The sequence below is a fragment of the Falco rusticolus genome, chromosome 6 (assembly GCF_015220075.1).
Source record: "Falco rusticolus isolate bFalRus1 chromosome 6, bFalRus1.pri, whole genome shotgun sequence".
Classification (NCBI taxonomy): Eukaryota; Metazoa; Chordata; class Aves; order Falconiformes; family Falconidae; genus Falco; species Falco rusticolus.
Genome location: NC_051192.1, coordinates 90,815,601 through 90,828,157, shown reverse-complemented (window position 1 = coordinate 90,828,157; position 12,557 = coordinate 90,815,601). Strand labels below are relative to the sequence as shown.

Sequence of the window (12,557 nt, the reverse complement as noted above, 5' to 3'; positions counted from 1 at the left end):
AAAATATTTAGGTCATTATTAGAAGTGTGAGAAATGACAGTCATTGGGAACCATTTAGTTTTAGTTACTGGGTTTCATTTGTAAGGAAAAAAAATCATCTGCAAGTTAGTTTCAGTTCATGTTTAGGAATCCTGTTTAAGAAAGGATTCAGGAATATTTTTTCTCTTTCACATGGACTTAATTTGGACTTAAGTTCTTGCTTAAAGTTTAAAACTGAGTGTGTGCTTGAGAATTCTTCATTAATTAAGTCTATGGTATATATTTAAGGGATATGCTCAACAAAGTTCAGTGTCGGAAAATTAGGCAGTTTTTGTAGTGCCTAGAATTTTGGTACCCATGACCTGGAGTGGGATCCAAAACAAAAACAGTCCAGAAACCCTCTCTACCAAACGAGAAGCTATGTAAAGGTAGTCAGTAGGAAACACTAAACCCAAGACCATGTCTGAAGTTACACCCTCACTGCTGCTTAGGCACGTATCAGGTGTGCAGAAAGGTATGCCCCTCGGCTAGGTTCCCCATTATGGAAGCAACCTGTGGAAATTAGTTTCTGTAGTTTGTTCTGTGAAAGCACCGATATGAGCTTAACTCATGCTGTGTGTCCCTTTGTTTGTTTAAAGATACTTTATTAATACCAGGAAGTGGAAGATACAAGTGCAGGGCTCCTGATGCAACGTGCCTGGACTATCAGGTTATGAGGTCATGGCAATTTTAGATTCTTGTACCTGGTATCTGACAAAGACCTACTGAAAGGGTCTCTATCCTGCTGGGGGCCATAAAACCTCTCCTGAATCAGGTCCTAACACACTAAATACATGCAAAGAAAAAATACAACAGAATAACCATGTAAAAAGACTGATAGGAGAAGAGACAGAAGTAGAAAAAGGACTTGTGGTAGAAACAAAGGGAAGGATGGAAAGAAGAAGGTACAGACGGTGATTGTTACAGAAGAAAAGGCCTAAAACTCAAACTGTTGAGGTGGAAGGAAGGATTCCCACTGGCATCAGTGGAATTTTGATCCAGCTCAGATAAAGGCAAAAAGCAAAGGGGAAGGAAAGTTGCTAATTTCTTTCGGAAAGCAGCCAAATGAAAGAAGGAAAAGAATCATGAACATTTATAAATCATCTAAAATTATCACAGCTTTGTTTCATTTGGTTTGTTTTGGTTTTTTTCTTTTAAGCTATAGTAGTAGTATTCTGTGGCAGCAGTTTTTTTTTCTTGCAATCTTGATAAAATGAAAAAAAAATCAACTTCAGATAATATACAAATTAGCAAACATACTACTAGGGATGCTTTATTTAATTTTAAGACAAGTGCCTACAAGGTGAGTTGAATATTCTTCTGGAGCTGCTCATCAGCTAAGGCCTGTGATGGGAGGCTAGGGGACTAGCTTAAACTTGAGGACCTTTCAGAAGCTTAAGTTAGATTAAGTGAAATGCCACTTCAAATGTGCCATCCACAGCTGTCATGAAGTGAATGTAATTAGTTGTGGGAGGTATTGATCTCACACTAAGTATAATGCTCTTAGCTGACTGGGGTATAGGTTTCTAATCCTAAATTGACTTAAAAAGATCTTAAGGAAATCAACTAATTTGAACACGTGAGAGCAGGAGAATATAAAACAATGGGTTTAATTTGCTTTCTGATTTTTTCATGTTTCAAAAGCTATGTTAGATCACAGATCTGTTTCTGTTTCCCCCCTAAATTACTGAAATAATGCCATAATTCACAGAATCAATTGAATCAGGAGAGACGGCTTGCCAGAAAAGCTTCCTTGAATGAAGAAGAAAGAAGTCCTGTTATCATGCAGGAAAAAAACAAAAAGCTTGAGCTGGAAGGTAGCTCTGGCATCCTGTACTCCAAAGACACAACTGCTGATTCTGCTATAAATGGAAGTCAGACAGATGGCAGCGAGAAGGAAGCCAGCCGCTCTGAAAGCAGTTTTGATGCAGACAGTGAAGCCTCAGAAAGTGAAAGTGCTCCTAAACAAACAGCTTTCAGCCCGTCCAGCAACATGTCTGGTTTGCATGTCAACCACATAAACGTTAACATGCCACACAACAAACCAAGTGACAGTAGTGAAGAGATGATTTCCACTTCCATATCCAAACTCTGCTTCTGTGATGCTATAAATGAAGATAAAAAATTGAGCTGTGGAGATTCAGCATTAGGTTTATCAAATAACTCCATGTTCTCAGTAGACAAATGCCCGCTATCCCAAAACCCTCAAAATGCTTTCCAGACACTTTCCCAAAGCTACATAACCAGCTCCAAGGAATGTTCTGTTCAGTCCTGCCTTTACCAGTTCACCTCTGTAGAGCTCCTAATGGGGAACAACAAGCTTTTATGTGAGAGCTGCACAGAAAGGAAACAGAAGTATCAGAAGAAAACCAACTCCACAGGTGAAGTGCTTTTATCTTGTCTGAACTTTATAAAATTGCCTCCCCAAACTTGTGCACGCGCTGTTCTTCCATGGCGCCAGTATGGGCTTTCCCCTTGTGGCTAAATAGAAAATGTCTCCCCAAGCAGAACTTGCTTCTGACAATTTAAAACTTCATCCTGCAAAGGCAGCAAGACTGAATTTTGTATTACAACATCATCGTTAGATGTAACTTAGAATTGCATCTTTTCTTTATTTTTTTCCAAGATAACTTAAAGATGACCATAAACTGAATAGGTGCATCGTTCAATATTAATCTTTGCTGCTGTTCCTGTTTTTGCAATCCTAGAAGCTTTGAAATAAATGGTGTAATACTCAGCTCTAGTAACTTACATTCTCAGGGAAGCAACGTAATGAAGTATGTGAGAGGGGCAAAAAAAGACACTTGTAATGAGGGGGGATGGGTAGGGACAGGGCACCTCACAAAGATTTGCGAGAACGGATACAAGAGAGCGAACTACCTTCTTGTGACAATATTTTTTCTCAATGTTTGTATAGCCCAAGCAGACCATTAGGGTTCACTGAGTAAGAAAAACAATTTAAATATAACGAAATATAAACTTTTAAAAAGGACTAGAGGATTTTTTTGATGTATAGTAATTCAGAAGGATGAAAAAGTTAAGCTCCTTTGATTATTTGTAAATAAAATATAAAGGGACGTCTTACAGTAACAAAAAAATGCCCATTTGCTGTGCATTTGTAGATATCTGGAGAGATACAAGTTAAGCATAAGTAAATTCAGGAAAATTAATTTAAACATAGTATTTTGTAATCATTCATTTATCATTATTGGCCTGACAGTAATATTTTGGTTCCATGGGCACATAAAAAATGGAAAAGGAAAACGAGTTTACAACTAATCATTATTTTTTCCTTCTGAAACAAAAGGTTGAAGTCACCTACTTTTACATTAAGTACTCCATTCTACCTCAAATGAAATATTTTCCTTTGCACATGTGTAAAACCAGTAAATCAGTTAGATTTTTTTCAGTGAAAAAAATGCTGGTGGCACATTCCCTTTTACCGTATAGCTAATCACTGAGCTACTTTTGGTAAGAGCCCTGTGTTCAATTCCCAGTGCACCATGTCCCAATCCTGTGTGCTCAAGCCAGCAGGTTATGAGGCATCCTGAAGCAGACACCCCTCCTCAGACCTTTGTCTTACATAAGCACAAAGTATGTAGTCATTCAGAAAGAACTGAAGAATAGTAAATTAATCTCTGTCTTAATGGTTAGGACATTAGCACAGATAGACCTGTGCTTTCCATTTTTTTGTTCCAGTGATCATTTATTTCAGGTGAAATGGTTTTAACAGGAAAGTTGGGTGCTATAATGACAGAAAATGTAGGTATGTCAGTGTGCAAGCTGACCTAGATAGCGTCTGTGCTTCCAACTTTTGATCTGAGTTGCAAAGGATGGGCTAAAATAACGCTCAGATTTGGCAGAATATGTTTATTAAAAACTAGAAAAATGAGAAAGTGTTTTTCTGTTACTCCACAAAGTTTCCCTAGCATATTATATAACATGTAAAAAATAATTGCAATATAGATATATTCTGTCAGATGTTTAAAAAATACTTAAATTCTGTGTGAGTGCCTTCACTTTACAAATTTTTTTAATATAAATACAGAAAAGAAGATGGAAGGTGTCTACACAAATGCTCGGAAACAGCTGCTTATTTCTTCGGTTCCTGCTATTCTTATTCTCCACCTGAAAAGATTCCACCAGGTAAAAGGCCAAAACCCTCTTGTAAATTCCTCTGCCCCACTGGTGGACAGGCAGTTCTTTAAGAGTCATTGTGCATACTGATATTTGCTTTTTATATTGGAGAACTGGTAGAACCACTATTTGAAATGTGCCTATGTTTTTTTGACTAATACCTTCAGTGTGCATTTAGCCATTCTGATGTATCCAGGGAAACCTCTTAAGTCTCCATCATGCTTATGTGTAGCAGACACTGTATTGAAAACATAACAAAGAATGTTTAAATCTGTTACAATCTTATTCTTTGTTTTCATTTATTTTAATAGTATAGTAATGCACCTTAGCTTTAAAAAGCTTCCTAGTAAAAGTATTTATTTTACAGTCTTGTCTTTTCTTTTGAAGGCTGGTTTGAGTCTACGGAAAGTGAATAGGCATGTGGATTTCCCGCTGATACTAGACTTAGCACCATTTTGTGCTGCATCTTGCAAGGTAGCCATTTCAAATCTTATTTTTAATAATACTTCAACAGCAGTTGTCCTGAGCTGAAGTTACACTGGATTGACGAAGATGATGCTGATGTTTATTATTACTTCCTCTCCTAGAGAAATTACAGAGTGATTTTTTCAAAGAGTATCCTGAGATCAGAATGTTAACTAATTGAAATTCCATTCATACAAAGAATATCATGGATGTCAACTAGTAATCATTAAGCTAATCAGTGCCCTGATGGTGTTAGCGTATCTAACAGCATTAAGGACAAGTATTGCTGCTTCCATGGTAACTAAATTCTATTAATAGACTATTAAGTATTTTTAATAGATGTATTTCACCATTGGAAATGCTGTAGATATCTGTTTGCTTCTGTTAAAGTAAACTGTTGATATGTAGTTAAGATATATGTACAATTGATAAAATAATTTACCTTTGTTTTCTGTGTTTCTGGGAATGCAGAATGTTACGGATGGTGCAAGAGTGCTGTATAGTCTTTATGGAATAGTGGAGCACAGTGGGTCAATGAGAGGTGGTCATTATGCGGCGTATGTGAAAGTCAGGACACCCTCCAAGAAATTATTAGAGCATATTTCTACTACTAAAAATGTTCTGGGTATGTACAAACAAAGCCTCCTTTCTCTGTGAGTAAAACCAAAAGTAACCCCTGGCTACAGCTCCTTACCCTTAAGAGGATTTATAGCAAATAATTGTTTTAGCTCATATTAGTTATTTTTAGGGCTCCATAAATAAATACTTTTTTTTTTTCTGTTACACCCAGTAAATTACCTACTTCTGTATTAACCCCACAGACCTGAATGAATAATGAAATTTTGGTTCAGTTATTAAACAGAGAATTGATGGAAAATTAGTCCTAGTCAAAATAGTATGCCAAGATATGAGTAGTTGTGCCCAGTAAAATGTAACTATTTGGCATATTGAATATTTGAAAATGTTCTAGTACAAGAGCTGAATCCATGACGGTTTAAATCTTCTATATAGTTGAGCATTTTATGTATTTTAGGACTGGAAAATTTTTAATTTAAAAAAGGTATCTGGAATATTCTGGTTTAATGTGAACAGCAATAAAATTTGTCATGGAGGGTGTGACGTTTGTGGTAGGGTTTCTGTTGGCATTTTAAGAACAGCACATTAGTTCTTATTAATATGTTTTGGATATGCAGAATGAAATAGTGAATGATTTGTAGAGGCAAGAATGTTGAGATGTCAAAGTAAGGTAAACATATTTACTGTTTCCCTTTATGGAGGGAGAACCAAGCTCTATCCTGTGTAACATCACTTTGCATTTGAAACTTACTTCCCAGAAGGACAATTTCTTCTATCATCTTTGAAATGGGAGTACCCCTCAGTCTTACGCTTCCCTTGCAGTGATTTCTTTTTGTGTTAATTTCACACTGGTCATCTTTTGACATATGACTTTTTTCAAGTTGTGTGCTAGTATAACTTACTGTTAGAACTCAGCAAGCTGTACTTGAAATGTCTTAAGCTTTTTAAAAAAATATGAAGAACACAATGGCGGTGTACATTTGTAAGTGTTGTCTTCCACCGGGTTCTCTTACAGTACTCTTTGACATGTAAATTTCAAACTACAAATACTGGATTGCACCTAAGTCATAAGTTATTCCTGTGGGTTAGAAGGTTCTCTTGCTTTTTTAAATATCCACTGTATTTGTTTGATGATGATGTGAAAGATGAGAAATAACTTGTTTTGCTTGTGCATTTCAGGTTTAAAAGAAGCCATGGGAGCATCAGGAGGACAGTGGGTGTATGTTAGTGATGCTCATGTTCAGATGGTTCCAGAATCAAGAGTACTAAATGCACAAGCGTATCTACTTTTTTATGAAAGAGTATTACTATAATTCTCAACAGTTTAATTTAAAAGATGGTAGTGGTTATTTAGTTTATTTTACTTAAAGCTGCAGTGGTAAGAGTACCTGTAAATATTGTGCCTTTATTTTGCAGAGAATTCATCATATGTTGACTCTGAAGTTCAGTCAAGCTGTTAAAAATATCTGAATGGCTCTTAAAGTACGCACTTTGCCAAACATTTAAAATTCCTGGATTCATTAAAATGCAGTACCATTAGAATGTAAGATGATGACCTGTCCTACTGAGGCCTATGGAAAGGTTTTGATATTAATAAAGATAAGCTTTCACCCATAGTTCTAAAATAGTTGAGAATAAAAATACTGGTAGCGTTAAGTGCCTGGATTTGCTGGTGTACAGTAACAATAGAAAGTATTTCAACTTTTTGTGATCTAGCCCAGATCCTTCCCATTGCTGGGTTGAATGTCAGCTGTTAAGATTTCTGCAAACAAGAACCTGTCAAATCATGTCACTTCGACATGTAGTAATTGGAAAGCACAGTGCTTCCAGAATGGAGTAACAGCTGTCTCTGTGTAATGCTGCAGTGCACTTTCCTGATAGAGCTGGGAATAGATTGGGAAAATGTGGCTTCTACAAAGTGACAGTGAACCCTGAGATAACCCAGTACCCTTTCAACTGTCTCTATCTGGCACTGGTATAGCAATGTACTCCTTGTTTCCTATAAATATATTCTTCATGTGCATATGTATATACATGTGTGTGTGTGTATATACGCACACCATAAACCCATCAATATATATTGTCATTTTACCTACTAGGAAAGAAAATTGCAAATGATTCTGTATTTAGTAAATTTTCAACCTCGTAATTATGACAATGTACAGCATATGAGCTTGTGTATGAATATGTATGAGGTTTAAGTGTAACTAGGTAACTGTTACTTTTGGTTCTGAATATGAATTTGTTTATCTGTCCTGTATACTTTTCTCACAGGAGTAATAAACTATAAATTATTTTTGCACTGTGTGTGTGAGTTGGACAGTAAATGATGACGTTTGCCCTCTGATATGTGTCTGGACATCCCTTTGTCATCAGCGGAGGACAGCAGGTGTCCTGCTGGCAGAACTTGTCTCTGTATCCTGTTTGACTGCCCTGTGTTGAGTTATTAATTCTTTTGGTAAATTCTCATTTCCATCCCAGAGAGTAATAGATACATTTTAAGGTCAAAATCTGATTACTACTTTGACGCTATATGGCAATTCATTTATTTAATAAGCAGTTACTTAAATAAAAATTACTTCTGTAATGTTCCATCCTGTCCAACTTGGTCTTTGGTAGAGGAAAGCTATGTTTATTTCTGCTTACCATTTTCATTTATGGAAATGTTTTTTGGCGAAAAAACATGCTGTCCCAATCTCTGCTATGTTTCTTCACACCTACTTGCACAACTTTCCTATTTGCTAGTTCTGTTTCAGAGCTGCATCCCACCTGCATTCACTCTTTTGCATAAAAAGTAGCAAAACCTGCCACAGTTGCATTTGCTCCAACTGCTGAGGTATATTTCATAGCCACATTACTTGTACATACTTGTGCAAGCACTAAGAATTGTTAGGCCATACAACTGACTGTCACAACACAGTGAGCCTCTGGTCACACTGAATTTTATTTTCCAAAGGAGAACTCCTATTTGGTCAAAATTATGCTTTGCATTTTGCCAAACAATCATTTTTTCACTCCACAGATTGAAATTGTCTCAGTGTACCCAAAAGTAGTAAAACTCAGAGAAACCAAGCAGTCAACTTTAGCCAAGCAAACACATCTTAATCTGAGTCTACACTAAGAAAGAAAGAAAATAAAATAATCATGTTTAGACTAGAATTGGTTAAAATATGTTAATTCTCTTTACCTCCTTATCTTCACATACCTTTCATCTCCCTACACACACCTCCCCCCTCTTTGTATATAGCTGATCAAAACTCAAAATTAATTCTGTGCAAGAGTCACAGCAAATACCAACCAAGTTTCACTTCTGTGATACACTTCTGCTAGGAGACCACAGATGGTGTCTATTTCATCCACCTTAAAGCAGACAGACTACATGAGGTCTGAAGTTCCTAGTTTTGCTGACTTCTGTGAAACTTGAACTTAAAATACCTTCATTAATCTTCTACTTTTTAGCCTAGAACTACCTCCCTAGAGTGCAAGACTAGGAGAGAACAGAACAAGGGTCTTAACTTGTTCTTATTTTTAGTGCTGTTTTCAGGAAACTCTTGAAGGGGTCTTCTCTTAGCTTTAACTGGAATTCAAATACAGGTTGTACCACTGCAGTCTTCCCAAGAGGACATTCTGACTAGGATGCCATGAAAGATGCTGGCAGGATCATTTCCTCATTAGCAGCCAGGGAAAATTTCCTTGCTATTAAAGTATATTATAGAACATGGAGAGAAAATGGTGTGAAAAAAAGCCAACACCTTTACCTGACATAGCCATCACTGTTGCTCCTCGATGAGGCTTCCTGAGTTAAATAAAAAGCAGTGTTAGCAGCAACTCCAGCAAGTTCAGAGTCAGGAATAGATATGAAAATGTTGTGGAGGGGAAACTCTCTAAAAATGAGGGCAACGAGTGAAATTAAAGCTTTAGAATGAAGAAATGATGACTAATGCAATGTCACAATTTTAGATGCAAGTCATGCTCAGTGTGTCCTTTAAGGCGTGGGGGCTGTGGGTGGGGCAAAATTTGGCTCCAAAGCAAGTGGTTGTATGTAAATATGCACACTTCAGATGTTATAGTAGCTTATCAGGAATTGCAAGAGATGGTCAGTGTTCCAGGAAAACAGGGGTGTACATCCTGTATTTGCTAAAATGTTAAGCATGATTCTAGAGGCTATTTGCAAACATAAGGAACTTGCAGTTTCCTGCAACTGCCAGATGTGTGTACACTACTGAAAAGCTGTATGTTTTCAGAATTTAACTGTAGGGCTCTGAAGTTAAGACTGTCCTTAAAATATCTTCTGTTACCAACCAAAAATCTTCTTAGACCTACAACATCTGCTCTTCATAGAGCTACCCCACACCATTGTGGTCCCACCCCAAGAAAGTGCTGTAGCCTGTTTCTTCACGTGCAATAGCTTAGAAATGGCTTTATTTTCACCCCACCCCTCTCTTCTTCTTACAAGGACACCACTGGTTTCATCAGCCTCATCTATTCTTTATGTTTCCAGGGTCTCCACAAGCCTCTGTGTCAATGTCTGTTCTTTCATTGATCCTTAAGCATGACATAATGTTTCCCAGTCCCATTGCTTGTGTTCCATCAACTAACAAAACTTCTACTGGAAGAGGTGCTGTAACTACAGTCTTGCTTCTCCACACAGACTACAATACAGGTATCCGAGAAAAGCTGTGACTCCTGAGCAGCAACCTGCCGACCCATCACAAGACAGTGCCTTTAAAACAATGAGAAAGCAAAGCAAATAGTTCCTCACTCCACAGTAAGTAAACCTCATTTATGAGAAGTACTTGATTTGCAGGGGGTTCCAGTTGTCCACATGCAAAAGTTTCCACAGAGCAGAGGCACCAACAGAGACAGCTGTATCAGCTAAGGAATTAGTCTGGATTGTAGTCCTTCTCCTCAAAAAGAACTCTGTTATCTGGATTTACATACAAGTTACACTAAATACTTCAAAAAGTGATGGGGAAAAGGTTTATTATACTATCTACACCAATACATGTACAGACATCATGTTTGTGTAAGTCTGTTCTCCTAAGAGGACTACAGCTATGCAGTGGTGAAGGGAGAACAAACAAACCTACCTTAACCTTCCCTGCCCAAAATGTACGTGCTGTAATCATCTTTGTTTAGAAAATGAAATCCATGCAGTCTGCCAAACCTTCCTCTATTCCCATCTGCACCCTCTGTGTGTATCAGTTAAGTGCTCTTGCTTATGGATTTCAAGTGGTACCAGGTGACAGTGGCTTATAAATTCATTAAAAGTCTGGAATGTCTTAACTTCGTCATTTGCTTCTCTTTGAACTTTTTTATGCTAACACAAATTGAATAATAAAAGGATCTGAAATTAACACATCTACGTTCTCAACCCATTATGAAAAGCTTATCTGAACATATTAGTAAAAAACTAAGCTTTGGAAAGTAACAATTTCTTGAGGAGAAAATTTCAGATATATTAAAATGGAAACAAAGAAAGAATTTGATTACAACAATTCTGTTAGCAAAATTAACAATTCCAATTTTAATTAAAAAGTGGCTTCATAGCAGCCCTGATTAAACAAAAATTTGATATTCCTCAGTTTTCATCAGCTGGAAACATTTTTGCTGTGCCCTGTACACATTTTTGCACCTGTAAAAAGATTTATATATCTACGTAAAAGAGATGCCACTAATTTTCTGTAGAACCGTTTCAGTCTAATTATTTTAGAATGGCTTAGTTTGGTTTCTGTACCTATTTACAGTGTCTTAGCATGTAATTTTGCTAGCTGTTTTAGCTGTTTGTACCTCTCCCATTGGCATATAAACTACAGAAACAGTGGGAAAGTGTTTATTCAGAATAATTCAAAATTATTTTTTTTGTAAACTTAGATTATATATTTTCAGACAGAACTGCACGTCAAAACACTTCCTTTACACAACAATATACAGAAATTCTTAAGTTATTTGTTATAATAAAACAATTGCAATGCATTGTAACTACTTCAAGACTACTTGGGATATATTACATTTATATGAAGTTATAAATACTTCTGTCTACATTGATATAAGTAACCCCCCCTATTTTTTAAGAGTAAAAACCTATTTTTTAAGTGTCAAGAACGTTTCTTACATCTATTGCAGCTTCCAGTATTTTTCTAGTTCAAAATATAAAGGTGCTAAAAGAAAACAAGAAAAGCATTTATTTTGAGTAGGTTTATGACTTCTTAACGCATACCTCATTGCTTTGCTAGGTTAGATTTTTGGTTTTAAGCTGTGTAACCTGGGGTTCATTACAGTGAACTCTAATGAAACCACCATGTCAATGGCTGCCATTCCCTGTTTAGCCATTTCACAAAGCTGAGTTCTGATTCTACTGTTACTTATGCATGGGGATAATTCCAAATATGTTCATATGTGCTTGCGCTTACACAAAAGCCAATTCAAGTAATCAAAAAACCTGTTGCCAAGTCCGAAATACTAGTGGGCAATAAATCAAGCATGTTAAAGTTTCATCTTGTTTTCATTCATTTACTTTTTTCATCTTTGAACTAATAGTCTAACTCTACCTTGCAGGTATTTAAATAATAGTTTTAGAATTTTACTACAGTACTGATAGATTGTACGCTTTATTTGTAGCTTTTAATTCCAAATATTACTAAGAAAACAGGGCCTTAAACACAAACTGTATTTAAAAAACAAGAGTCTGATCAGTTTTCCAATCTATCTTAGTTGCTTCAACAAGTTTCTCAGAATAACATTGCCATTTGTCTTCCATTATTTTCTTCTATTATTTTTGTCTTTTCATCTACATTATATATTATTTGACAAATGTATAAATAAAACATCCAACCATTTGGAAAACTATATTGTTTAAATACAAGCTGTATGTTGTATAATTGAGTTCACAGAGCTTCCATTTTCTTCCCAACTAAAAAGAGAGTATTTTTTCCTTTTATCTTTTGTCACTTCACTGCACTTGGAAGAGCTACCCAGAGATGAGTCCATATCCTTGAACACTTGAGCTACACCACTTGTTTTCCCTTGCCTTACACATATGCCATAGGTCATAGATTAAGAAAACAGTTTGCTCCCTTTACAAGAACCAAGTTCTGTAATTCTTTGACAAGACCAGGACCATCAGTGGGTCCCACTCACATCCCCAGTTTCGGTAGTAGCTTAAAGCTTGCGCATCCCAGGTTCCAGCTGTGTGTTGGTTGATGCTGGACAGACTTAAAAGTTCCACACCACTTCTCCGCACAGAAAGCATTCTCAGTCCAGTCATTCCTTGTGACACAAAAAGGGAAAAGTCTAGAACACTTCAGTTAACAGTAATAAGTAGCATAAGTGGCACCAATAAATCTTACAATGAAATCATT

At 36.4% G+C, this 12,557-nt stretch overlaps 1 protein-coding gene across 12 annotated transcripts in view; it reads left to right on the top strand.

The window, feature by feature from the left end:
- The window catches only part of USP45 (ubiquitin specific peptidase 45), a 60,600-nt gene extending 52,812 nt beyond the window's left edge, over positions 1-7,788 (top strand). For 10 of the 12 annotated variants that reach the window (XM_037390841.1, XM_037390838.1, XM_037390842.1 and 7 more), the window contains 5 exons: positions 1,730-2,399; positions 4,067-4,164; positions 4,543-4,629; positions 5,092-5,245; positions 6,376-7,788. In XM_037390841.1, the coding sequence (XP_037246738.1) occupies positions 1,730-2,399; positions 4,067-4,164; positions 4,543-4,629; positions 5,092-5,245; positions 6,376-6,509 (1,143 nt within the window). In that variant the 3' untranslated portion in view covers positions 6,510-7,788. Of the gene's footprint in view, positions 1-1,729; positions 2,400-4,066; positions 4,165-4,542; positions 4,630-5,091; positions 5,246-6,375 lie in introns of those variants that run through there. The other 2 variants (XR_005104742.1, XR_005104741.1) reach the window with 1 other exon arrangement.
- Positions 7,789-12,557: the final 4,769 nt, after the last annotated feature.